At 49.4% G+C, this 27,816-nt stretch overlaps 1 protein-coding gene across 7 annotated transcripts in view; it reads right to left on the bottom strand.

Annotated features, from left to right (window-relative positions):
* DNAH10 (dynein axonemal heavy chain 10) overlaps nt 1-27,816 on the bottom strand; it is a 149,356-nt gene that overhangs the window by 16,493 nt on the left and 105,047 nt on the right. For all 7 annotated transcript variants that reach the window (XM_027125048.1, XM_027125051.1, XM_027125053.1 and 4 more), the window contains 12 exons: nt 27,270-27,458; nt 22,320-22,491; nt 18,340-18,543; nt 17,425-17,505; nt 15,106-15,303; nt 14,411-14,572; nt 12,033-12,207; nt 6,387-6,568; nt 3,969-4,105; nt 2,542-2,759; nt 1,175-1,396; nt 849-996 (listed from right to left, as the gene is read on the bottom strand). In XM_027125048.1, the coding sequence (XP_026980849.1) occupies nt 849-996; nt 1,175-1,396; nt 2,542-2,759; nt 3,969-4,105; nt 6,387-6,568; nt 12,033-12,207; nt 14,411-14,572; nt 15,106-15,303; nt 17,425-17,505; nt 18,340-18,543; nt 22,320-22,491; nt 27,270-27,458 (2,088 nt within the window). The remainder of the gene's footprint in view (nt 1-848; nt 997-1,174; nt 1,397-2,541; nt 2,760-3,968; nt 4,106-6,386; nt 6,569-12,032; nt 12,208-14,410; nt 14,573-15,105; nt 15,304-17,424; nt 17,506-18,339; nt 18,544-22,319; nt 22,492-27,269; nt 27,459-27,816) is intronic.

Here is a 27,816-nt window from a genome sequence, read left to right as displayed (position 1 = left end):
AGTCCTGATACCTGCTACAATATGTGTTGATTAAGCATTTGGAAACAATGTGATTACTACTGTACTCAATACATATCTTTGAGACAGAATGTGTCCCACAAACGTTTATCGAGGCCCGTGTTAGATGCTGGGTTCTGCTGAGCCCTGGAATTGAACGAAGCCTTGGAAAACGTTGGATTCGCTAAGCAGGGAAAATGTATTTTGAAAACATGATGCTAAGTGAAAGAAGCCAGTCACAAAAGGCCACAAACTGTACAATCGCACTCATACTTAATGTCCAGCACAGGCAGATCTATAGAGACAGAAAATATATTAGTGGTTGTCAGAGGCTGGGGGTTAGGGGCAGGAGGGGAAATGGATGTTCTGGGGGTGGTGATGTCTAAAGGATACCGCATTTTTGGAGGATCCTGGTGATTGCTACACAACTCAGTGTATAACATACTAAAAGCTACTGAACTGTATTCTTCAAACGGATGGATTGTATGGTAGATGAATTATATCTCAATCAAGCCCCTCCCCTGCCCTCCAAAGAGAAAGTGACCGAGCATCTAAGGCCACTTGGCTCTGCACTGAGTAGGGGGGACGCAAAGACGAACACAGCACCGTCTTTGCCTTCACGTGACCCACAGGGCAATGAATAGGCAAAGGGCAGAGTGGAATCTGAGGCGGTTCAAGCCGCCCTCCAAGACTCAACAGGCTGGGCGGGCCAGGAAGGGGAGGGCTCTGCTTGGGGCCTCAGGGTGGTGGCATTTCAGCTCGGCCTTGTGGAGGCCTGGGGACACCGGGGAGCACTGGGCTGGGCCCCAGGATGTGGAGCGGTGTGGGGTGTGTGTCGGGGGCAGCCGTACCCGCAAGTTGTTCTTCTCCTCTTTTCTCTTTATCCAGTTGAGAGCCTGCTGCTGCGGGTCGATGCAGAGGGGGAAGCGGCTGGCCCGGGTGGTGAGGATGCCGTTCTGAACCGAGAGCTCATCGGGGGGCAGCCCCTGGGAGCCCCACCTGGAAGGGGCAGCGACAGGGGAAATGGGGATTTTTCTGGCCGAGCTGCGAGCCGACGGGGAGCCTCCGAGGCAGGGGAGCTGGGCGGGCAGAGCTCCCTGCCGTCTCTGTGCAGGTGGGTCAGCTGCATGCCCCCCGGGCTCTGTGCCCCGTCCTCCCAGCCCAGGGTCGTCCTCACCTGCTGATCTCAACGTCGTCCGTGAGCAAGTTCTCGAGTCTGAAGGGCTGGCTCAGGGGGATCCCCCGCTCCAGGATGTCACTCTGCCAGACCCGGTTGACCATCTCGTCCCGGAAGTCCCACGTGAAGGCGCCCTCATAGCTCAGGAAGGCTGCGCACAGCAGGCAGTCGCCCAGCAACTTCATGCGCCGGTGCATCAGCTCGTCCAAATCGTTCAGCCACCTGGCGTGGGCGGGGGCTGCCGTGAGCAGTCACATTCTGGCACAACCCGAAGGAAACTTCTAGAAGAGCCAGCCTGACACACGGCCGGGAGGGGGCTAGCCAGAAGGAAACCTTTTCTGAGATGTTCTTTGCTTGTAGAGGACAGAGATCGCCAGCTCACTTTGACATTTCCCTGTCTAGTGAACCCAACGTTTTCAAAGGCTTTGTTCAACTCCAGAGCTCGGCAGAACCCAGCATCTAACAGGGGCCTCGATAAATGTTTGGGGGATGAATTTTGTCTCAAAGATATGTATAAAGTACAACAGTAATCACATTGTTTCCAAACACCTAATCAATAGCTTAAAAACACGCCCAGGGCTTCCCTGGTGGCGCAGTGGTTGAGAGTCTGCCTGCCGATGCAGGGGACGCGGGTTCGTGCCCCTGTCTGGGAAGATCCCACATGCCGCGGAGCGGCTGGGCCCATGAGCCATGGCCGCTGAGCCTGCGTATCCGGAGCCTGTGCTCCGCAACGGGAGAGGACACAACGGTGAGAGGCCCACGTACCGCAAAAAAAAAAAAAAAAAAATAGACATATTGAAAATGGTTTGTTTCCCATAAGCAAACAATATTTTCCAGTGCTTTCCATACCATTTTTACAGGTGCCAGGTAAGAAACTATTGTCACATCCAGTGGACCAGCTATGGCCCAATGGGCCTCTTGCCCATAAGCATCAAACAGCTCCACCTACTGAAAACTGAAGCTCAGGACTGAACCAGCCACAAGGGTCCAGAGACAGAAGTGGGCTCCTCCTCCAGATCCTTCCAGAAGGGACTTGGGGTTAAAGGTCATCAAGAAGCAAACATTCCCAGGCCCTAGGGCACTGGTTTCCCCCCCCCCCCCGTCTCCACTGCTGCCATGCCTCCCCTTAACAGTGACTCAGTAAATAACACTCGATACCTATTTTTAAAAGAATCTATAAAATGGCCATTAGCCACCTTTAAACATGATAATAGTAAAATCAGAACTTTTTCACACGGTTTTCAGCTCAAAATGCAGTGTGGAATAAAGACTCCACATGGCGAGAAATGGTGCTGTGGACGTTCACTCACAAACCACAAAGTCTGGCTTAGAGCTACTTAGCGGGAAGGCCCATTACCCAGGCTGACCTGACGTTCTCAGACCCCAGCCCCGAGATGAGCTTGTCGGCCGCGATCAGCCGTCTCTCCATGATCTCGGCTTCTTCCTGCAGCTTCTGCTTCTCCAGTATGGCCGCCTCGTACTTGGTCCCCAGAGCTTCCAGTTCTCTCTGGATCGCTGCCAGCTCATTCTGGATCCTCTCCAGTTCACGTTTGGTCAAGGAAAAATTCCGCTCCAGCCTGGCCAGCTATGTGAAGACAAGGGAAAAGCACAGCAGTGAGGTGGGAATAAGACAGTCTCACACCTGGGCTTATGTCCACCTGCAATTTTTTTTTTTTTTGGGCCATGCCACGAGGCTCGTGGGATCTTAGCTCCCCGACCAGGGATCAAACCCGGACCCATGGCAGTGAAAGCGCTGAGTTCTAACCACTGGGCCACCAGGGAAGTCCTCCACCTGCGTTGCAAAGCACAGGCTCCGGACGCGCAGGCTCAGCGGCCATGGCTCACGGGCCCAGCTGCTCCGCGGCATGTGGGATCCTCCCGGACCGGGGCACGAACCCGTGTCCTCTGCATCGGCAGGCAGACTCTCAACCACTGCGCCACCAGGGAAGCCCATCCACCTGCATTTCTAATGCTGTCCTTACCCTCTGGGGCCACCCTATGTCAGAGCGAGGCACATGGCTTCTTTTCTTAGTGACCTCTTCAATGGTTTGATGCAAAAGCCCTACATCCCATTAGAAAAAAGACGTCCTGCATCTGAGTTAGCAGACGGCTTAATTTTCGTGGGTACTAGGGTCCCAGTAAGAGGACCCTGTGATTCTAAGCCAAAAACTCAAAAGAATGCACTGAAGACTGTATTGGTCCTACTACGGGTTCTAAGTTTTCTGAGTGATAAAATCCTGACTTATAAAGCAATGTCAAAATATGGCTCAAAACGATAGAATCAACCTTACACAATTCTCTTTGTATTGTGTCTTCTGCATGTTCCTTTAACCCAGTGGTTCTCAACAGGGACCGACTTTGCCCCCCAAGGGACGCATGACAATGTTTGGAAACATTTCTGGTTGTCAGAACTTGGGGGAAGGGACGACGACATCCAGTGGGTGGAGGCCAGCGAGGCTGCTTAGTACCCTGCAGTGTCCAGGACGGCCTCCCCCAAAAGAAGGATCCAATCTAAAGCGTCAGTAGCACCCAGGGTGAGAAACTCTGTTTTAGCCCTCGAGAATGATTTTACCCTCTTTTCTTCAAACATCTTTCAGACTTTGGTTCTGTCGGTTCACATTACATCTAAATGAGAGCTATAATTCAGGGTTATCATTTACTGGGGGAAAAAATGTTTATGCAGTTTAGAACCAGAACCTTGCCAGAATTTCTCCAGTAAAGCTGTGGACACATTCATTCTGACTCCAAAACAATCTCTTGGCAGAAGTGTGCAGGTCTTACAGATGGGCAATACCTGGTCTCTCTTGGGCTTGATTTCTCTAAAGACGTCACAGTAGCCCATCACAGCTTCCACAAATTTCAGCATCCCCAAGCCTGCCCTGCTCACGGCTTCCATTTCCTCAGTCGTGGTATTGAGGGTCTTCAAGAGGCCTAAAGGTCAAAGACGCAACGATTTCGATGAGCGGTGAGCTTCGTCTTGGGAAAATAAAATGGGAAGTAAACTGCCTACTAACAAAGTAAGTGTAACTAGTTCCTTCTCCTTGGTAAGCCTGTGAGTGGGATCTGGACAGCTTTCCCAGGGACAACAGGTGGGTCCAACCCCGAATGAATTTTGTGTAAGTGGATGTTTAAGAGGTGAGTGAGGGGCACATGTTACTGCCACCCAGGACATCCTATGACACAGGAACTTGCGTGTGACACCCAGCAGCCCCCAGAGACCCAGGGCATCAGTGGGGACCCCCCAACTGGGCACCAAGGTGGCTCAGAGCTGGCAGCTAACTGGGGTTCATAGGTCATTACAGGGCACCATCACCTCCACCTGCACCCTCACCCTGGGAGTAACTTCACATAAATGGAAACCCATCCAATGATTGGGTAAAGAGAGTCCCTTGGGTTTTTGTAGTTGTTGTTATCCTTTGTGTTTCGATTAGCTTTGTTTTTTGTGGTTTTTTTTTTTTTGCGGTACGCGGGCCTCTCACTGTTGTGGCCTCTCCCGCTGCGGAGCACAGGCTCCAGACGCACAGGCTCAGCGGCCATGGCTCACGGGCCCAGCTGCTCCGCGGCATGTGGGATCCTCCCGGACCGGGGCACGAACCCATATCCCCTGCATCGGCAGGCGGACTCTCAACCACTGCACCACCAGGGAAGCCCCTGTTTTGTTTTTTTTAAGTGGCTGAAAAAATGCATTGATGGCCAAGTTCTGAACAAACCACCGTGATAAACAGTGACACAATGAACTTTTATTGCCTTTGAAAAAGACTAGCATCATTCTCACTGGCTAAGCTCTGGGGCAGGTCAGGAACCAGGCTCAGGGGGAACGCAGACATCTGTAACTGAAATGCGGGCATGGGGTGGGTGGTGCCGCCCCCCCTCCTCACCCACCCTCCAGGACCTACAGAAGACTTCATACTGGCAAAAGGCACAAGGGAAGTCAAGGTTAGACCAACTTTTTTTTTTCTTCCCCGAATACCCATTTTTAAAAATTGAGGCAAAATTCACATAACATTAAATGAACACGTTAAAGTGTATAATTAAACATGTTCAATAAACATGGTAAACAATAAACACGCGAAAGTGGCAGTTAGTAGATTGACAAGATTTTGCAGGCCTCACCTCTGTGTAGTTCCAAGACATTCTCGTCATCTCAAAAGGAAACTTCAGAGCTGTTAAGCAGTAACAACCCATTTCCCCTCCCCAAACCCTGGCAAACACTAATCTGCTCTCCATCCCTGTGGATTTACCTATTTACCTACGGACACTTCATATAAATGAAATTACAATACGTGACCTTTTATGCCTGGCTTCTTTCACTTAGCATCACGCTTTTGAGGTTCATCTATGCTGTAGCACACAGCAGCACTTTGTTCCTTTGTATGACTGAATAATATTCCAATGTGTGGATATGTTTGTTCTTGTTCATCCATTCATCCACTGATAGATATCTGGGTTGTCTCCACCTTCTGGCTATTGTTAAACAGTGCTGTCAGGAACATCTGTGTATAAGCTTTTGTTTGAATACCTGTTTTCTATTCTTTGGGGTCTATACATAGGCGTGGAGTGGTTGGGACACATGGTAATTCTATGATTAACTGTCTGAGGAGCTGCCAAACTGTTTACCACACCATTTTACATTTCTACAAACAACGTACGAGGGTTGCAACTTCTCCATATCCTCCCCGACACTTGTAGTTTTGTGTGGTTTTGTTTAAATTATACCATCCTAGTGGGTCTGAACGGTACCTCATTGCGGTCTGATCTGCGTTTTCCTAGTGACTAATGTTACGCATATTTTCATATGCTTATTAGCAATTTGTGTATCTTTTTTGGAGAAATGTCTATTCAAGTCCTCTGCCCGCGAGACCAGTTCTTGGCACCACTACGCCCATCGGACAAGATGCACAGAAGACCAGGCAGGGCGGGCTCCATGAGAGAGTCATGTATCCTACTAGGGAAAACCAGACCCGTTGCTGAACCACACATTCAGCGGGCATCCACTGCCACTGCCCAACCAGCAACCATCCTCCCTGCCGCTGTCTTCCTCTGGGGACGATCATTCCCCCTCTTCCATCGGCAACGCCACGGCAACACCATCTGACCACGATGGGCGGGTCTGCCTGCGACAAGCCCTCTCCTTACTCTCCCTCCCGGCCCCAGAGACTGAGCCGCCAGGCTGGCAACCAGCCTGGCTGTTCCTACATCTGTCTACACTCACCTCTGATATTTTTAACTTGGCTCTGGGTAACTGAATCAAAGTCAATCTCCATCAGAGACCTCAGGAAGTTGGGGTCGGACATCATGCCTTTGGCGGTTTTCCAGTTGAGTTCTCTGTACCCCTTCATGATGAGGATGCATTCACAGACCGTCTGCACCTGCTTCGGGGGCTTAGCAAACGACCTGGGGAGAAACGGATGCACACGCGGGTCAGACGCAGGATGTGGCCAGGATGTGGCCTGAATGAGAGTTCCGAAAAATCGGTGAGTCGCTTCTTAGATGCGATGCCGCGTGGAAACAACGGAAGCCACATCTCAACACCGACTCGTGCCCCTGGGGGTGGGCTTCTCCAGGGGCAGGGACTGGGTCTCATCTATCATGTGCCACATCAGGCTCCTGGAATCGGACTGGGCGCCAGGAACACAGCAGGGTGTCGTTCATCGCAAACCCAGGCCACCCCTGAATCCGCAGCTCAGGGTGGAGCCTGAGCATCTGTGTTTTTAAGGACACCCTGGGGTGATTCCTCAGACTCTAGGTGGTAGCCGCTGTCATTATTGTCATTATCATCATCATCCTATTTTCCACTTAGGTGATAAAGAAACAGAGCTCAAGTGTTTGGATGGCCTGCCTGTGTCCACATGGCCCATCCCGCACCCTGGCGTCCTTCAGGCTCTGGAAGTTGTTGTCTCTGTCTTTGATGAAGTCAGACCATCACTCTGCTGCTCCAACACTCGGGTGTCCAGCACCCTCGACCCTCCGGAGAACTGGAAACCCAAAAGGATCAGGAGACGGAAAGGCTGCATCGGCGTAAAGACCCAAGAAGGAATGAGTCGCACACTGACTGTACCCAGTGGGCCCGCTTGGCAAAGTCTATAAAAGCCGTGGAGAAGACGATGAAGAAAAAGCAAAGGAAAGGAAGAGCCCCCGGAGGGCAGGGAGCGGCCTGGGGAGAGGCCAGAGTGCCCCAGAGGGAGGGGGAGGGAGACACGGAGCGAGAACAAGCTGACCCGCACAGCAGTGTGGAGGCTCTGAACCCGGCAACCCCCAGACCCCTCCTGGCCCCGGGACCCCCGCTCACTGCCTGAGGAGCCACACAGCTTGGGGACAAGCCAGGGCAATGCCTCCAGCACAAAGCCCGATGATTAAAGTAATGGTCCTGAGTCACCAGGGAAAGGTTCAATGATGCGGCCTTAGGCGCTCACGAAAGCAGGCATGCTGCCAACTGTTTTTAAAAGGTTCCCTTCGGGGCTGCTGAAGGTCAGGGCCCGGCCACGCTCTCTGAATAATCCGAGGAGGAGGGATGATGATGACGATGATGAGGACGATGATGACGATGATGATGATGATGATTATCATCAGTGAGATGTTTTCAGACACAAGTCAGAAAAAGCCTCAGGGTGGCGTCCTGAGCCCTCCGGAAAGTTAGGAACGGTCCGGGGTTCTCAGCTTTCCCATCTGTCAAATGGGGAAGCGGACCCGGAACCTTTCAGCTCCCAAAGCCTTTGAGTGGAGTTCTCTGTTACCAGTGTACAAACCATGCCCAGGAACCTCGTTTATCCAGAACACAGTGTTGTGGTGCCAGATAACCGAGGGGCTCGAAAAAGTAAGGTTACAAGTCTGAGAAATGAAAGCGTTTCTGTTTCACTAGATTCCTTTCTTCTATCACAAAAGAAACTCAGGGGGGGACTTCCCTGATGGTCCAGTGGGTAAGACTCCACGCTCCCACTGCAGGGGGCCCGGGTCCGATCCTTGGTCTGGGAACTAGATCCCGCATGTCACAATTAAGAGTCCACATGCCACAGCTAAGAGTCCACATGCCACAGCTAAGACCCAGCGCAGCCAAAATAAATAAATAAATAATTTTTAAAAAGAAAAGAAAAGAGATTCAGGGAGAGAGAGACAGACAGAGGTGACGCCATGTTGCCTTCCCTGGAGGAGAATACCCATCACAAGCCCCACTCCCCACCCCCTCACTCTACCCCAGACCCTCTGACCGTCTCCGCTTTTCCCCCCTGAGTCACCCTCCTTCTAGCCCCGCTCCAGCCTCCATCCCACGTCTCAGTTTAAATGTCACTTCCTGGGGGTCATCTTCCCTGACTACCCACCCCCCAGACTAGTTCAGGTTCCCCCATTATCCACAGTCATAGCAACAAAGACCCTCCCTTCCTGACCTCCTCCTGGGTAATTTTGCTGTACACGTGAGAGTCCCACGTGCACACCCGTGCCTCCCCCAGACCATGGGCTGGCTCCATGCGGTGAAGACCCCCTGCCTGGCCCATTGCCTCTCAGCCCCAGTGCCAGCACGGGGTGGGCGGGCGGTAGGCACCCAATGATACTGAATGAAGAAAAGGAAGCAAAGTAAAACTGCAGGCCAGTAACAAAGGGAGCCTTTTGTACTCCAGAGGAACAGCCACGCTAATCTTCATTACTCCTAATCTTCCTGCCTTAACACTTAATGATCTCTGCAAAGGGGATTGAGCATTACAGAAAGGAAGTGCTATTGAAAGAATTAAAGGATTATAAAATTGTCAAGACCTAAATGCTGGCTCATCGCTCTTAACATCCCAGTGGCCTAAACAAAGCCAGATTGTACTCATCTGCATCCAAACTCATTAAACCCGAAGAAAAATCCCAAAGAGATCAAAGATTTAAATGTAAACACTATAAAAGTATTAAACTATAAAAGTACAGGATGAAACCATGGGGAAATTATTTTACAATCTTCCAGTTGCAAGGCCTTTTAAGTATGAGGTAATAGCGAAAGCCACAAAATAAAATATTGCTAGAAGCTGCCACGTAAAACTAATAATTTATACACGGCAAACACAGGCACGCACAAAAACCTCCTAAATAGTCAAATGGCTGATGACAAACTGGGAAAACTATTTGCAACTCGCATCATGAATAAAAGCTAGTCTCCCATTATATAAAAAGCCCACAGAAATGGATAAGAAAAAAAAAAAAAGGCAACAGTAACAGCAATCCACAAGATAAATGGGCAAAGCACATAAACAGTTCACAGAAAATGAAATACACAGGACTCTGACACACATTCTTCACATATGAAATAAAGGCCCACCTCACTCAGCAAAAGGGGAATGCACATTACAACGACACAAATACCATTTTTCATCTATAAAACAAGCAAAAAGCCAAGTGTTTAGTAGCGCCCTCTGTTGGTAAGGCCGTGGAAAAGCAGGTGCTCGCATGTATTGCCAGTGGGAGTGTAAATGCGTTCCACGCCTACGGGTGGGCATTAGGCAACAGCTGCTGACGTTATAAACACACACACCTTGGAAGCCAGCAATTCCACTTCTGAAAATGTGTCCTTCCAGTGGACTTGTGCAGAGTGAAGTAAGACAGGGTTATTCTTTGCCACACTGTTTGTAAAGGCAAAAGACTGGAAATAAGCTAAAAATTCATAAATTGAGGTGGATTAAATAAATGACGGCACAGCCATCCAATGGATTATGATGAGCTATTTTTAAATATTGAGGAAGTTCTCATATAACAACATGCAAAAGATCTCCAAGGTCTCAAGCAAAAACACTAAGATGCAGAAAAATACGTATAGTATATTACCAATTATATTTTAAAAGGAAAGAAAAAAGGCTACGGAAGTATCCCTTGTTCTACAACCCTTAGAGTCCAACGTCGGGAACTGAAGAGACACTTGTATATCTGGTTGCCTTGAACATGTACAAAAGCTGTCTGAATGGATATGTAAGCAATGAATGGCAACAGTTACCTGTCGGGTGGGTGGTGAGGGGAACTAAGCTGATGGCGGACAGGTGAGAGGGGGCTTTTCATAGCACATCATTTTGATGTTGGAACCATGACCCTAGCTAATGTTTACATGGCACTGACTCTGTGCTCAACTCAGTTCTGAGAGCTCTTTACGTAATAGCTCACTGGAACCTCGTAACAACCCCGATGCCATGGGGACAGTTATTATCATCCACATTTTACAAACAAGGAAATTGCAGCACAGAGAGGTTAGGTGACTTATCGAAGGTCACACAGCCAGTAAGAAGCAAAGCCATGCATCAACATATTACCTGTTCCAATAATTACAATTTTAAGAATTATTCCTTTTGGGCCATAGGCCACTTTCATTTTCTCGGGGGTGATGCAGGCACCCCATCTAACTGCAGGGGACACATATCAAACTCTCCATGTGGTCCCATGGAAATCCACTCTTGGATTAGATAAATCCTCCTTCCAAACAAATACTCAAAAATCCTTCCCAACTCTCTGCTCTCAGAACGTTTTTACGCTGCTGACCTGGAAGGGGTGCCCCAAATCTGTATAACCAGTGGTTGGATGTTTCCTTTGGAAATGTACATGTTGAGGGTCTCTCCCACAGCGCAGTCTAAACTCCCAGCGCGTGCTACTGCAGTTTTAAAACGTCCATCCTTATACCTTCACTGCGATCACACTGCGAAGCTCTGAAATCATGACCTCTTGCTAAGAGCAGCAGCAGCTCCGGATGACCCCCCAGGAGTGACTAGGGCCCCTGCCCTGGAACTGGCTGAACGTTCTGTTCAATCCACATGTTCCACAAATGAGCCAACAGCCAGAGCACAACCCTTAGCAAAAGCGATGAGCTCCGAGAAGCAGCCCCACCCGCCAGGAACGCGGAACGCAGGGCAGCTCCCAGCCTGCAGACAGGAGTCTCTCTCACAGGAGACCTGACTGCGGGACCAGAAGGATGGAAACCCTTCTGAAAACGAGGCTGCGACGGGGAGTGAGGAGAGAGCCGAGGCTCCTGATGCAGGGACACGCGTGGCGGGCCTGGCAGCACGACGACGGGCGGGGGGTGGTGGAGGGGGCAGACGGGACACCGTTTCTTCCTGGCTTCCCTCACGGTGCTAAACTTACCAGCGAGAGCCACGAACGGTGCCCTGGGGGGACCACGCCCCGCGGGGGGAGGGGAGAAAGCGCCACACCAGACCCCTCTTCTGGACAGCAAATGGGCCCTCCGGCTGCGGGGGATGGAGTCATTTTACAGACTGATTTGCAGAATGTCTGGGGCCACAGTAAAGACCCACTCTCCCAGGACTTCCCTGGCGGTCCAGTGGTTAGGGCTCAGCGCTTTCACTGCCAGGGCCCAGGTTTAACCCCTGGTCAGGGAACTAAGATCCCACAAGCCGCGCGGTGTGGCAAAAAAACAAAACCAAACAAACAAAAGACACGACTCGCCCCACCTGTAAAAGGCCAGCATTTGGCTAGAAATGGATGCGCGCGCACCCCGTCCACTCAGCCTGCGACACGCCGAGCCTGCATCCAGGGCCCTGCCCCTTTTAGGGCAGACGCTCCTCTGTCCTTCCCGCAAAGAGGACTGACTTACAAGGCTCCAGCTCTCCCACCAGCCCCTTCGGGAACCCAGCCTCCTTCTGTGAGTCAGCCTGGGTTCAAGGCCAGTGGGCCATGGTACCAACTGGCTGGGAGGCCTGAGGCAAGTCAGCTCACCTCCCTGGGCTCCACGTCCCTCAGCTGCGAATGAAGACGATGACAATCCCCACCACGGAAAGTGCCGGGCACAGCGGCCGGCACAGAAATGCCGAACAGCCATGATTATCTCATAATTACTGTCAGGAGTGACCCTGGTGGCCGAGCACGCTGTGGGGGGATGGCCAGCCGTTACCTGATCTCGGTCACGTCCGACTTGTCCAGTTTCTGCAGCTCCAGCTTGGCGGCCTCCAGGATGGGCATGACCTCGGCCAGGGCCGCCTCGGCCGCAGCCTTCTCCGCCGCGATGATCTTGTTTTGCTCCTCTATCTCCGTGGCTTTTTCCTCCGCCAGCTTCTTCTTTTCCTCCGCTATGGGGGGGAGGGGGAGGTCAGTGAAGCCCCTGGGGCATGGGGAGGACGGACCACCGCTCCCGAGCCAAAGCAGCGCAGCCCTCAAAGGTGGGCGCGGGGCGGAGGGGGCTGAATGAGCTTCGGCCAATATGGCGGCCTTGGGCGTTCCCACTGGGACAGATGTCCTCACGGCGCCTGGGGTCCCCAACACAGGGACAGCTGCTGCGACTCGGACCCTCCTTGACTGTGTCCCCCTCCCCCCACCCCACTCCATCCCACAAGACAGCCTCCAGCCCTGCCTGGCCAGTGTTAGCTGAGGACATCAGAGTGCCCGCCCTGTTTTTCTGGCTGACAGACATCTCTCTGGTTCTTCATCAGCTTTTCCTACATTCATTCAGCCCAGCTCAAAAGCCACCCTCCCCTGAGGTCACTCTCAGTCTCGTCACTCTGTTCATTTGCTTCATGACACTAATCACAATCTGAAATTTCATCTGATCCCTGGCTTGTTGATCGGCCCCACTCACTAGAAACGTAAGCATCTCCCCGACGGCTGTGACCCCAGCGTTTAGAACAAAGCTTGGCTCACAGTAGGTGTACTGGCTCGAATAGTGTCCCCCTCAAAATTCATGGCCACCCAGAACCTCAGAAAGTCACCTTATTTGGAAAGAGAGTCTTTGTAGATGTAATTAGTTAACACGAGGTCATACTGGGTTAGGGGAGGTCCTAAATCCAATGACTGTGTCCTTATAGAAGGCCATGTGAAGACACAGAGGGGGAAAGGTCACGTGACAATGGAGGGGCAGAGATGGGAGGGATGCGTCCACAAGCCAAGGAGCGCCCAGGATCGCGGGCCACCACCAGAAGCTGGGAGAGGCCAGGAAGCGTCCTCCCCTAGAGCCTGTGGAAGGAGCGGGGCCCTGCCAAGACCTTCACTTCAGACTCCTGTCCTCCAGAACCGTGAGAGAATAAACAAACGCCTGTGGCTTTAAGCCGCCCAGTTTGCGGTGCTTTGTTATGGCAGCCCCAGGAAAAGAACACAGTAGGTATTCAATCAACGGACGCTGAATTCAGCAGTCTCTCCCTGATGGGGCGTTCTCTCGGGACTCATCCTCACAAGTCCACAAGCAAGCGTTCAGGTTGGCTGTTTCAAAATGTGAACTGCAGGAGAACGTCTAATGGATCCAGCCGGGGCTGGAACAAGCCCAACCCGGCAGCCCAGACTGCGGGTCAAGAGCAGACGGGGTGCCAAAGCCAAGCTGGGGTGCTGTGACCAGAGTAATGAAAAGTGGGTCCTGTGGATAGGGCCTGACACGATACGGCTGGAATCGAACTGAACCGAGGTCCTATGCAGAAGCGACACAAACGTGGGCTAGGAAGAGAATACCCAGAGGCAGGGAGGTTGAGTGGCTTCTGCAGAAATCCGAGGAGGAGCCGAGGAGGACACGCGTCAGAACACGGGATTCTGAGAGACGACAGAAACGGGAGTCCCAAGACCCAGGGAGAAGGAGGGTTAGGGGTCGTGGCAGAGCTGCAGCTTAGGAGTTGTCCTGTGTGAGAGTGGTGTAAAGTAAGCCAGTTCCAGGAATTCCCTGGCGGTCCAGTGGTTAAGACTCTGCACTCCCAATGCAGGGGGCCTGGGTTCGAGCCCTGGTCGGGGAACTAGATCCCGCATGCATGCCACAACTAAAAAAAAAAAAAAAAAAAAAAGATCCCGCATGCCGCAACAAAGATCCCGTGTGCTGCAACTAAGACCCGGCACAAATAAATAAATAAAAAAAAAGAAAGCCAATTTCTTAGAGCAGGAGGGAACCAGACCAAGGGCAGCCGCCAGGCCAGGAAGATCAGGTGAGGGGCCCAAGAAAGGACCCGGAGACAGGCTCACATCAGAACCAAGCAAGTCCCAAGTGAATGACGCTCAGGCCGAGGTCATCTAAACCGACCCAGTTCACTAGCTCATTGAGGGTAAAGAGATGACTTTTCCACATCCTGGCAAATCCTCAAGCTACCAGCTGTGGGTCCTGCCTATGGTAACGTCTTAGTGCCTATTATAGGGGGCTTGACGCTAACTCAGAAAAAATAGCAATGCGAGGGTCAAAAGATGCCAGTTCCTACAAGTGGCTTCCCATCGATGTCCCCCAGTGGAGCACTGTCCTGTTTGGGGTTTTTTTTGGCGGGGTGGGGCGTGGGGTGTCCCGACCCCCACAGTTGGACCCGCACTCACCTATGGCTGTATTGGTGGCGATCTCCTCCAGCAGAGCCTCGCAGGCAGCTGACTTCTCCGCCAGCACAATCTTCTGCTCGGCCAGCTTCTGGTTCAGCTCGTCCAGCTGGATGGTGGCCTCCTTCAGCTTGTCCAGCCCCCCCTCCAGACGCTTGCACTGAGCTGAGGAAAGGGAACACAGGTATTCACCCTCCAGGGGGCGCTGTTCCCAACACACCCAGACAAGCGTTCCAGAGCGATCCATCCAAGTTGGGCTCACCGGAAAAAAAAAAATCATTTTCATGAGATGTCAAGCATCTATCAGTACCTCCATTGCCGTTTGGGGATGGCATCTTCCAAAATGAATGTATTTCTGAAAATAACCATTTGTTTGGCAAACAACCAGAGCCAGAGCATTTTAAAAAAACATCGTCCAGCAGGGCATGTTGCTCTCATCAAATAGTATCTCTAATGCAATGAACATTTAGAGCTAAGAAAGTGCATGGCCCAGCACAGAAAAACAAAAATAAAAGCATGCCAGGCCCACACAGACGAATCACTCTGAAATGCAAAATCCAAAATGTGCTTTGCTTTGCCTCAATCCTGAGTGTGCCCAATCTTGCTAAGAAATGTCCGCTTAAGGAAAAGATCAGCTGTTGGATCTTTATTCGTAAGTAATAACAATTCCTGTTAACCGTCCCATTCCCAAGTCTTACCTATATTATACTGAGTTTTCTCATCCAGTAATTTCGAATACGTGTTAATAAAATCCAGGTAGTTCTTGGGAGTTACGTAGTTGCTGCGCCTCAATTTCTGTAGAAATTGTTTACTGAATTCACCCACGGATTCGTGGACCAAAACAACGTGTTCTACCAGATCTTCCATATTTTCTACTGGGATCAGCGGATTAGTCCCTGAAGAGGAAGGAAGGAAAAAGGGTGGCTCATAAAGAAGGGAAAGGAGCAGCTCCTCAAAAAGGTAAACGTGGAATTCCCACGTGACCCAACAATTCCACTCCTAAGTTTGTACCCAAAAGAACTGAAAAATGGACACAAGGAGATTCTTGGACGCCAATGTTCTTAGCAGCACTATTCACAGTAGCCAAAAGTGGGAACCATGTCCAAGTGTCCATCAACAGATGGATGGATAAACAAAATATGGTCTGTCCATAAATGGAATATTATTCAGCCTCGAACAAGAAGGAAATTCTGACACACGCCACAACATGAATAAACTTGGAAAACACGCTAAGTAAAAGAAGCTAGACACAAAAGGACAAATGTTTCATGATTTGACTTACATGAAATATCTAGAGTTGGCAAATTCGTAGAGACAGAAAGTATATTAGAGGTTACCAGGGGTTGGGGGCAGGTCTGGGAGGACAAGCAGTGAGTGTTCAGTGGGGACGGAGTTCCAGTTTTAAAGATGAAAAAGGTTCTGGAGATGGATGGTGGTAGCAGTTGCACAACATGGTGAATGTAATCAGTGTAACAGAGCACACTTAAAATAGTTAAAAACGGTTAAAATGGAAATTTTTATACATTTTACCACAGTAAAATATGATATAAAAATGTTTTAATAGAAAAGAGCAGTTATCACTTGTCAGTGGCTTTTCTGGACCACAGTACTGATCCACGCTCTGGTAATTTCTCTAAGAACACAGAAAGCCAATTCTCTGTCCCTACTGGTAGGAAGGCTAAGGCAGTGTAGTAGGAGGGGCTTGAGATTCCAGGAGAGAAATTTGCTCAGTGTCCCTGCTGTATCCCCTGTACCCAGCACATACTGGGCACAAGGTAGGTCTTCCTGTAAGTCTGCTGAAAGAATTAATCATCACTCCCGGTGCCAAAACCACATCACTTGGATTATCTCACAGATGGCAAAATACTTTCACCTCAAAGCAGAAAATGAAGGAAGGAACTATGACCAAAAGCATGCATTCATCTAGATTCTGCATATTTGATCTTGAATTATACCAGGGATTAGCAAACCACAGCCATGGGCCAATTTAACAGCATGCATGAAAAGCTTTGCCTCACAAATACCCATACTTACGGGTAAACCTACAGCCTGCAGGACAAATCCGGCCTACCACCTGTTTTTGTAAATAAAGTTTTATTGGCGCACGACCACGCCCGTTCATTTACATATCGTCTAGGGCTGCTTTCCTGATGCGATGGTGGAATTGAGTAGTTGCAACAGAGACCATATGACCTGCAAAGCTGAAAATGTTTATCATCCGGTCATTTACAGAGAAAGTTTGCTGATCCCTGAGTTATATCATCAGGAAAGAGTCATTCTCTTAGCCCCCTTCCCCAAAAGACTGCGATCTGCCTACCAAGGGGGACGAGTTATTTATTTATTGAATACGTATTTATAAGGCTGGCGCTATTTACAAGGTCACCCAGTGTCATAAATCTGCTCAAGTTAGGTCCAGATAAAAAGTTCTTCCCTGAGGATAAACTGACTTGCTTTCTTATTTTGAAGATTAAAATTAATAATCAACGCCTCAGGGCTTGGAAACTGTACATCAAAATCAACATTGATGGATAATCAGTTTACCGAAAGGTCCTTCAGGCATCCTTGGGGTCAGGGGTCAGCACACTTTCTCTGTAAAGAGCCAAACAGTAAATATTTAGGCTGTGTGGGCCATAGAGTCTCTGTGGCAATTACTCAGCTTTGTGGTTGTAGCATAAAAGCAGCCATAAGACAGTGTGTTTATTACGTGTGTGCCAATAAAACTGCATTTACCAAGACAAGCGGTGGGCTGAATTTGGCCTTCAGGCCAGGGTTTGCTGACCCCTACTTTGGATGATACCGAATCAATTTTTATCCCATGTTGTCCTTGTAAATCCCCCGAAATCTCTTTGGACTAAAACACAATATAAATCAAAACACGCTAACAAACTAAAACACCATTCACGGCCATGGGGGTTAATGGTGACAGAATCTACTGGACCAAAATTCAGAGTCAGAAAAAGGATAACAAATTGCTTTGTTATACTGTTAACATGGTCCCCACGTTAGCTGTCACTTACCTAAAAATGACTTAGCCACTGCGTGCAGAGCTTGGGAAGGCCAGGGCGTGAACCAGTCGATACCAGTGTTATTTACTAGACCTTGAAAAGAGAGAGAAACAAAAGAGATGATCGCTCTGCAACTCCGCGATGCTCGGGAACATGGATGCCGGCTTTGGTACCCAACACATTGGTGAGTGAGCCGGGTGGGTCCAAAAATAATGATCAAGGGACTTCCCTGGCGGTCCAGTGGTTAGAACTCTGCGCTTCCAATGCAGGGGGCGCGGGCTCGACCCCTGGTCGGGGAACTAAGATCCCGCATGCCGCGCAGCCCGGCCAAAAATTTTAAAAATTAAGTAAATAAACAAAAATAATGATCAAAAGCAGGGTTTCTCAGCCTCGGCACTGTCGACACGTGGCCGGATAATCCTGTCTGGTGGGGCTGTCTGTGCACTGTGGGATGTTTGGCAGCCCCCTGGCCTCTATCAACTAGATACCAGTTGGATACGTGGCCGCCCCCACCCCCAGAGTTGTGACAACCAAAAATGTCTCCAGGCATTGAGAAATGTCCCCCTGGGGGAGCAAAAGGGCCTCCCTCTGCTCTAGGGCAGGTTCTGCACCTTCCATGAGGCTGCCAGAATCCTCCCTGATGGAAGGGCACGGAGAGCTACACTGCACTCGCTCTGGGCCTTGCACCTGAGACCTGAGCATTCCCTCGTGTCAGAAGGATAACAGCCATCCAGCGGCAACACGAGAGCCTGTTGGCAGATGTGAGGGGCCGCTCGGGGCTCATCCGACATGGCAGGGCCCACATTTCAACCTAATGACCATGGCATGGGTCACTTTGCTGGTGGAACCTCATATGTCATTCCCTCCCTAAGGCACGTGCCCTGCTGAAGGGGGAAAAATGGATTTGCAGGCTCTGCTCAAGGGCACCTGGGAAATTTCTGCAGCGGGTCCTCAGGGTGTCCCCCACCGGCGACATGCCCAGGACGATGTGCAGGTTATCCGCACTCTTGTTCACGAAGTACTGCCACGTGGACTCCTTGGCCGGGCCCATCCCTCGCTCCAAAGCCTCTTGTCCAATCTGACTGAGGATAGACTCCTTCTCCTCTTCTGGGAAAAGCGTGGGCACGATTCCTAGAAAACAAAGGCCAGGATCCTGTTTAAGTTCCAGGGTTATTATCTCTCGCGGCACTGAAATGGCAAGAAGCACTGCGTCACGAAAGGGCAGTGGATGCCGAGTCCAGAGCGCAGGGCGTGGGTCCCAACTCTGAGACCCAAGGCTCACTTGCCGTGTGTGTGAATCCCCTTGAGCCTCAGTCGCCTCATCTGTGAAATGGAAATAACAAACGCCTCCTGCTTACCTGGGCGCGTTATCGTGAGCATCAGAGCAGGGCTTCTCAACTGGGGACAACTCTGCCCTTCCCAAGGGACATCTGGCGATGTCTGAAGGCATTTTTGGTTGTCCCAACGTGTGTGTGTGTGTGTGTGTGTGTGTGTGCGCGTGTGTTGCTGTGTGTGTGTGTGTCGTGGGGGGCGGTATTAATGGCATCTGGAGGCCAGGGATGCTACTAAACATCCCATAATACCCAGGACAGCCTCCACAACAAAGAATGATCCCAGCCCTAACGTCATCGGTGCCAAGGAGGAGAGGCAAAGCCTTCATTCTGCAGCAAAGCATAAGCGCTTCAGAGCTATTTGCCCTCGATCCTTTGGGGTACTATTAAATGGACCCACCGGACCCTACTCAGTCTTCATAGAAAATACACCCCGAGCCCTGCAGTGGGGTTTACAGACAGAGAACAGGGCTGACATTGACACCCCGGATTACAAGTTTGTGACCCATGTATGAAAAGTCCGCTGCCAACCCAAGGACACGTGTGCTAAAGGCCACATCAATAGCCTAGACAGTAGGTGCCCCAGGCATTCGGGAGACGGGAAACTGGCACGGTCGAGGAGGCTTCTTGGAGGAGGGTGACCCTGCAAGGCACTAGAGCTAAAACTGGGGGGAAAGTTTCCTTGGTGGTGGACTTGAAAGTGGAGTTCTGTTGTTTTTGCCCCCAGCCCCCATGCATTCCCCCCCTTTCTTGTCATAGGTCTCTCTTTTCCTTTGGAGAATCACTTCTCATCCATTCTAAGTCTGGATGTGGTTTTGGATAGTCATGACACTACCCCAGGCCTGACCAATCAGAACCCTGCATGACCCCGGCCAAAGTCATTGGCTCAGGGATGGGCATGTGATCTGAGCCAGCCAATGAGGGCCCTGCTAGGCACTTTGGCCACAACTCCTGGGAAAGAGAAACCCTCATTCACTGGACTAAGAAAGGAGGATGCAAGTCTGCAGCTTCTAGTGCCATTTTTTAAAACTACTTTGGGCAAACCCAAGAATGCAAAAAAAAGAAAAACAGTAAAGCCAAGAGCGAGGGAGAGACCAGTTCCTGATGATATCATTTGAGCACCTGAATCCAACCTGGACTTTTTCAGTTCCAAGAATCAATACCATCTCCTTCATTTCTCCCTAATTTTACGTAAGCTTGTTTGGGTTGAGCTCCTGCCACTTGCAGCCATGGAGGCTGATAAAGAGATGGAGAGAGAGAGTGTACCAGGCATGGGCAAGATGGAGAGGCAGGATGCAAAGAGTACACCTGGAGAATGAGAAGAGAAAGGCGGCCAGGCTGCAGAGACAGGAGAAGTCAGTCCACGGAGACCCGGAGCAAAGAAAACACAAGTGCAATGCGCAGAGAGTGGTATCTTAGGAGGAAGGGCAATACGGAGATGTATGCAAAAAGTCAAGGTCAGACACGACGAGGGTCTGGCTTAGATGGTAAAGGGGACACAAGGGAAGGGACAGGCTTTAGAGACAGAAAAGCATTCGCAAATGTGGGAGAGGCTAAGAGTCGACACGCTCCAGGGTTTAGACCTGATGAGAGTTATGGAATAACTAAACACATGGAGACGGGCAGGGGAGACGAGCCCCCTGAGGACGAGAAACAGCCAGATTGTGGCTCGTTGGGCTTTGGGGTTTCTGTTGGGTTTTTTCTTTTTTTGTTGTTCACTATTTGTACCATTTCAAATTAGTACAAAACATTTTTAGGGCGTCCCTGGTTGAGGATACTTCACACGTGTTGTCACAACTCCTCGCTGGGGGACTGAGTGTATCCTGTGCGACACCCCAGGGAGGGGGCTCTGGAAGCCTGTGCCTGGCTCCCCCAGCCTTTACCCCGCGTGCCTTTCCCCTTGCCGATCGTGCTGTGTGCCCTGCTGCTGTGATAACTCACAGCCGTGTGGACGACAGGATATAAAGAGGAACTTGCTCCTGGCTCTCCTCTGCGTTCTCTTGCTCTGGTTCATTCTTCCTCTTTGAATTCAGTCCTGGACTCGCTTTGCTTCTCATACTCTCCCCCGGGATGAGTGCCCATCCCCAAGCTTTTAAAAACTACAGGGCAGTGACTCTGAAATTGACATCTCCACCCGAGGCCCTTCTTCTGAGCATCAGACTCATCTGTCCTTGGAAATAGGGTCTTTACAGAAGGAATCAAGTTAAAATGAAGTCATTAAGGTAGGTCCTAATCCAATATGACTGGTGTCCTTCTAAAAGGTGGGTATTTGGACAAAGAGAAAGACACAGGGAGAACAGCAAGAGAACACGAAGACAGAGATCGGGGTGATGCCTCTACGAGGCAAAGAAGGTCAAAGATTGGCAGCAAACTACCAGAAGCCAGGAGAGAAGCGTGGGAGATTCTCCCTCAAAGCCCTCAGAAGGAACCAGCCCTGCCGATGCCCTGATCTCGGACTCCTGGCCTCCAGAACCGTGAGACAATAGATGTTTGCTGTCTATTGTACCCTTTTGTGGTACTCTGCTACAGCAGCCCTCGAAAACAAACACACTACCTAACAGCCGGTAGGTGTAGCGGACTCCACAAGCCCCACGGGACACAGGCCCGATCTGGTCTTCCCTTCCTGGTAAATGGAACCACTCATCACTCACTCAAGCCAGGAACCCGAGAATCACACTTGACACTCTCTTCCTCACATCGTCCGGTCCATCCAAGTCCCATTGGCTCTACCTCCAAAATATCTCGAGAATCCACCAGTTCTCTCTGTTCCCACTGTCCCACCCTCGTCCAAGTCGCTGTCACGTCTCACCTGCACCTGGGCAGCAGCTCCAAGCTGGCTGCCTTCTCGGGGTCTGATGCATCTCTAATCCAGTTCCCACAGGGCAGCCAGAGGGCTCTTTTAAAAATAGAAATCTGGGGACTTCCCTGGCGGTCCAGTGGTTAAGACTCCGCGCTTCCAAGGCAGGGGGCGTGGGTTCAATCCCTGGTCGGGGAACTAAGATCCCACATGCCATGCAGCATGGCCAAAAATAAAATAAAAAATAAAAATAAATAAAAATGTAAATCCGTACCACAGCACCGCACCCAGAATAAAATCTAGTCTCGGGCTTCCCTGGTGGCGCAGTGGTTGAGAGTCCGCCTGCCAATGCAGGGGACACGGGTTCATGCCCCAGTCCGGGAAGATCCCACATGCTGCGGAGCAGCTGGGCCCGTGAGCCACGGCGCTGAGCCCGGGCGTCTGGAGCCTGTGCTCCACAACGGGAGAGGCCACAACAGTGAGAGGCCCACGTACCACAAAAAAAAAAAAAAAAAATCTATTCTCCTTTAAATGGCTCACAAGGCCCTGCGCGGTGTGGCCCCTTCACCTGGTTTGCATCCCATCCACCAGCTCACCACGCTCCCACCGTACACACTGTACCCTTGGCCTGTGATGCGCCTACCCACCTGTGAGAGCCTGAATGATGCCTCCTCTGCAGGTAGGAAGTGCTTTAAAAAGGTAACGCTTATCAGACAGCCTCCACTGAAAGCTGAGCAGCGGAGACCAGCAAAGCCCGTGCGAGACCAGCGTCCTGGTACCTGAGGTGAGCATGTTGTTGATGAGCTCCAGGAAACCCTCCTCGGCCACGTGGGCATCCGTGAGCAGGAAGATCATCATCTTGTTCTCAATGCCAAGTTTCAGGTAAAGGTTCTTCAGATCTTCCCGGAAACTGTTCTCAGAGTAGCCGCGGCTCAGAAGGATCTCAAACACCTGCCGACACGGAGCACAGCATCCCCGTGAGACCACCGGCCCTAGGGAGGGTGTCCAGGTAAGTGCAGAGGGAGAGGACAGCTCCAGGCAGCGCAGCTCGGGCTGAGCCACAATCAAAGAGGGACCAGTGACAGCAAATCTGGATGACCTGGGCCATTTTCACAAGATACCGTTGAGTGAGAAATGCAGGACACACAAAACTGACATCCCTTTTTGTCAAACAAACCACAGCGGACGTCCTGTGCGGGCGCACACGTGTGCGAGGTGAGAGCTTATGCAGTGAACAAGGCCTGCAAAAAGAGGGGTGGGGGTAATGCAAAGGACACCCTCAGTCATTAAAATGAGTCATTTGATGGGAGTTCCCTGGCAGTCCAGTGGTTAGGACCTGGCGCTTCCATCCCTGGTTGGGGAACTAAGATCCCGCAAGCCACATGGGGTGGCCAAAAAAACAAAAGAGCCGTTTGAGTTACTGGGAGGGAGGGACGGCAGAGGACAGCCAAGCAACGGAGGAAATGCGTGTGGGCACAGTCACTGTGCGAACTCATTTAAAATGCGATAAACTGGGGGAAGATGTGTAAAAAAACCGAATAAGAAGCAATTTAAAAAATCTTAAATTCAAAAGTCCTATTACACACAAAATAGATAAAAATGGAAATAAGGACACAAATGTCAGCCAAGTCTTTCCTGTTCAAGCATTTCCTCCGGCTCACATGTGTAGAAGTTTAACTGCGACCAACGGTTTAGAAAAAGCTCAGATTTATGGAAACAGAAAGATCCCTCATTTCCTCCCTCCCCTCTACCTCTAGTGTCTCTCTCTCTCCCTCTCTCTCTCTCTCACACACACACACACACACACACAGAGCCTCTTTCACACTCACAGGTACTCACACATGCTCACACGCAGCCACTCACACACTTTCACACCCACACACGTTCACACTCACAGTCAACTCTCAAACACGCACTCAGTCGACACACTTCCATGTTCGTGGGTACACACACAGGTGCTCACCCATTTTCACACTCAAAGTCCCTCACACGCATTCACACACGGTTACACACACGTGGACACACGCACACCCTCTCACACAGTCACAGGCACAATCTCAGGGCAACATGGAAGCCCTCCAGCCACATATAATCAGGTCTCCAGTTCTACCTGCCGCCTGCATACCCCGTTCATCCTCCCCGAGTGTAGCTTTCACTGCGCCCCCTCAACAGGTCCCGGCACCCCTGGCATGGACAGCTCTCCTGGTCCCCCTGCCCAACTGCCCCTCCACTTCCCAGGACACAGGGACGGCCCAGCACAGCCCACTCCTTCTCCACTTCCCTCTGACATCCTCTCCGCCATTCTTCGAGCCCAAGATGCACAAGCACTACCTCAAAGGAAAATGCATCCATTTTTGTTTGTTTGTTTGTTTCTTGGTTTTGTTTTTCTGGACGTGCATCATGGCATGTGGGACTTTAGTTCCCCAACCAGGGATCAAACCTGCTCCCCCTGTAGTGGAAGCGCAGAGTCTTAACCACTGGACCACCAGGGAAGTCCCAAAAATGCATCAGTTTTACCTGGAATAATCAACAGAAAAGTCAACTTGCCCAGAGGGTAACATTACATCCTACAGAAAAGTGTAGGAAACAATAGTAAAACAATTACATTTGAATGATGGATGATTTTGATTACATACTTTATCTAATTTTAAAGGTACATCAACCAAGTTAGTTTAGAAATACTTTCAACAAAAGGTTAATATTTGTGAAATACTGCAAGCTAGATTCATTGAATTAACCGTGACTCCTCTTCTATATAAAGAGCTCTCACAAATCAATAAGCATATAAAGAGGCAACTCAAAAAAGGGAAAAGACAAATATCTAATGAACGTATAAAAAGATATTCAAACTGCACTATTAATTAAAGAAATAAATTCTCATTTGAACTATAATAGTTTTCACCCATAACCCTGGCAGATATCAGAATGACAATACCTGGTATTGGCAGAGTAGGGAGAAAAGGACATTGCTGGTAGCATAAATCAGTTTAGTCCTTTGTCGTGGGACTGATTGGTTGTTAATGAAGACATTTTAAAAAATAAACCAAATACAGTGAATAATAGAATGACACTGTAAACCCCACCCATCTTTAACATTTGCTAAAAACCCAAAAGTCATATTTGCTTCAAAACTATTTTTAACAAAGTTATGGATAAAATTAAAAATCCTTTGCTTCTCCTCTGAGCCTCCATCTCCAGGCTTTTCTTTTTTTTTTTTTTTTTGCCACACCGTGAGGCTTGCAGGATCTTAGTTCCCTGATCAGGGATCGAACCCACGCCCCAGCAGTGAAAGCACTGAGTCCTAACCACTGGACCGCCAGGGAATTCCCTAGGCCGTTTTTACTCCTGATTCAAGGAGGCACACTCCACCATGAATTCAGGTCCAACCTTTCTAATGTGAAATCTGGTGCCACAGATCAAAGGTCTTTTAAAAACATATACCCTTAAACCCTCCAGTTTCCCAATTTCAAAAGAAAATGTTTGCATGGAAAAAACTGATCGGTGTGCAAAGAACAAGAATGTTCATCACTGCACTGTTTATAATAACAAAACAAGGAAAAGGCTAAGTGTCCACCAACAGAGAGGCTTATGTGTGGCATATCTACCCAAGGGAACATTGGGCAGTGTTTCAAAGGAAAATGCAAATATATAGCTATTGACTTTAAAAGATGTCAGTGATCTAGAGTTAAATGGAAAAAAACAGATTACCAAAGTTCCATATAGATGTTAATTATATAATATTGCAAAATTGTAATATTTCTAAATGTCTAACTAAAGAAGAATTTTTAACTAAAATATTGTACTACACATTCATCACATTTGGATTCTGAAAGATGTCAAATGACAAGGGATGTTGACATGTTAAATGGAAAAGGTATATATTATTTTTATACTCTGAACAATATAATTTGAAAATAAAATTTTACAAGACCCTCTTAAGAAAAAGTTACATTAACCCATTGCTAATAATAAGTTAATATATTTGTAGACTCATAGGAACATTCTGGAAGGATGTGCACCAAAATGTTACTAGGAACCAGCAGCGGTAATCCTTAGGTGATGAGATTACATGATCTTTATTTTCTTTAGATGTTTCTGCATTTTCCGAATAGCTGCAACGAGGACATATTACGTGTATATAGAGGCCAGTGATCCCATAACAACCGTGATCACTCTGTGATGATGATAATGATTCTGAGTTCAATCTGATTCCAGAAGACACGAGAAGACGAATAAGACAGTTTGTGCAAAAGGACACCTTCTAATGCTAGTAGAAGGATTACGGAAACCCAACAAGAGGTATCCCCTCCGAGGATGGATCAAAGGGATCCAGGGTAGGCATCAGGGGTAGCTGAGTGCCTGGTAATGACTGAGGCTGAATAACGACCCTGTTCTGCCCAGGAAAAGCAGGCACGCCAGGGGGCGGCGGGGGTGGGGGGGTGTCAAGGCACCTGGGGCTAGTTTTCAGCAAAAACAGAGACATTGAGGATAATGCAAGACCCTAGTAATGAACAGGATCGGATACCAGAGAACTAAGGACAGTGTGGGAGGGTGAGTTGTGGAGACGACTCCTCTTCAAAATTGATTCTCATTGCACGGTGCACGTCTCCACGGTGATGGGCCAGGCTGGCGAGTTAACCTGTGGGCACTGCAGGACTATCTGTAAGAGCCTAAGGACGGTGTGGAGAAACAGGACCCTTCATACAGTGCTGGGGGGATATAGAATGGTGAGGCCCTTTGGAAAACAATCTGGCAGTTTCTCAAATGAGTCAACAGAGAATTGCCGTTATGACCCAGCAACTCTGCTCTTAGGTATCCACCCAAGAGAAATGAAAACATATGTCCACACAGAATCTTGTACATGAATGCTTAGAGCAGTGTAGTTCATAACAGCCAAAAGCTGGAAATGACCCAAATGACTGTCAACAGATGAATGGATAAACGAAACGTGGTCTACCACACAGGGAACGTGATTCAGCCACAAAACGGAGTGAAGCACTGATACATAGATGAAGCTTGAAAACGTTATGCTAAACGCAAGGAGCTGCCACAAAAGACCACATGCTCTGATTCTATTTGTATGAAAATACAGGATAGGAAAGTCGACAGAGACAGAAAGTAGAGTAGTGGTTTCCTAGGGCTGGGGGGTGGTTGGAAGGACAGGGAGAGAGAGGGCAACAGCTAAAGGGCTTGGGATTTCTTCTTGAGATGATGAAAATGTTCTAAAATTGAATGTGGTAATGGTTTCACAACCTTTGGAACATATTTTTATAAAACTATTGAATTGTACACCTTACGTGGATGACCTGTATGGTCTGTGAAATGTATCTCAATAAAACTTTTTTTTTTTTTTAAAGATTCTAAGAATGTGCCAGAACCACGCATGCTGGTTGTGCTGATACATTGCCGACCCTCAACACTGGGTCCATGGAGGTGTAGGGCAACCCCTCCTCCACACGAGCACAGGTCACAGGTCACGGGATTTGCTCGTGTTTGACTTTCGAACTTGATTTGACAGATTCTTCATTCCAAATACAATACAATAGTTAGATGCTTCAAATATTCAGTTAAAATAATATCAACCCCCCCCCAACAAAAACACTTTATACTCTATGAAAACATCGTGTTATGGTCTGTTATAGATAGCTCAAATATTTGCAGGAACTACTAACTGTGGAAATTGGGATACCAAACCCATTTCTGGGGGGTGGGAGGGGAGCTCGGCTCACCTCATAGCCAGCTGTGAAGGCGGCCAGCCTGGCCAGAGACTGCTTCCCGGAGCCCCCGACCCCGACCAACAGGGCGTGGCCACGGTCCAGTCGAATGATGCGGTGCACACGGGTCAGGTGCTCCAAAGCATCGTCAAAGAGAACCAAGCTCATTTTGGTGTTGCTTTCATTATACTCTTCAAGAATTTCCTGAATTTTAGAAAAAGAAATAATTTTCTTTAAGAATCACTGGTTTTTAAGAGACAGACTCTCTCCTTTTGTGCCAGAGTGACTAAGAACAGAGGAGAGATTTTTCTGAATGTCTATAATTGCTGAAATTATTCAATCATTCAGGTTTAAGAGACTAGCTTTTACGATCAAGATTCCGATCTGCTGGTCTCTGACTGGCCAGCAGCGAGACAATGCTAGTTACAAGGTTCGACTCATGAATTAAGATGAAGATGAATATTAGGGGGGCAGATGAGTGGTTCCCAAAGCTGGCTGCGCATCGGAACCCTGGCGCCCTCCATGGGCTTGATGAAGGGAAACGCACAAAGATGGGCCCCAG

The sequence above is a fragment of the Aethalodelphis obliquidens genome, unplaced genomic scaffold (genome assembly GCF_003676395.1).
Source record: "Aethalodelphis obliquidens isolate GAN/ISIS:26980383/991018 unplaced genomic scaffold, ASM367639v1 scaffold28, whole genome shotgun sequence".
NCBI lineage: Eukaryota > Metazoa > Chordata > Mammalia > Artiodactyla > Delphinidae > Aethalodelphis > Aethalodelphis obliquidens.
The sequence above is the reverse complement of the archived record's forward strand: the minus strand, read 5'-3'. Positions and strand labels throughout refer to the sequence as shown.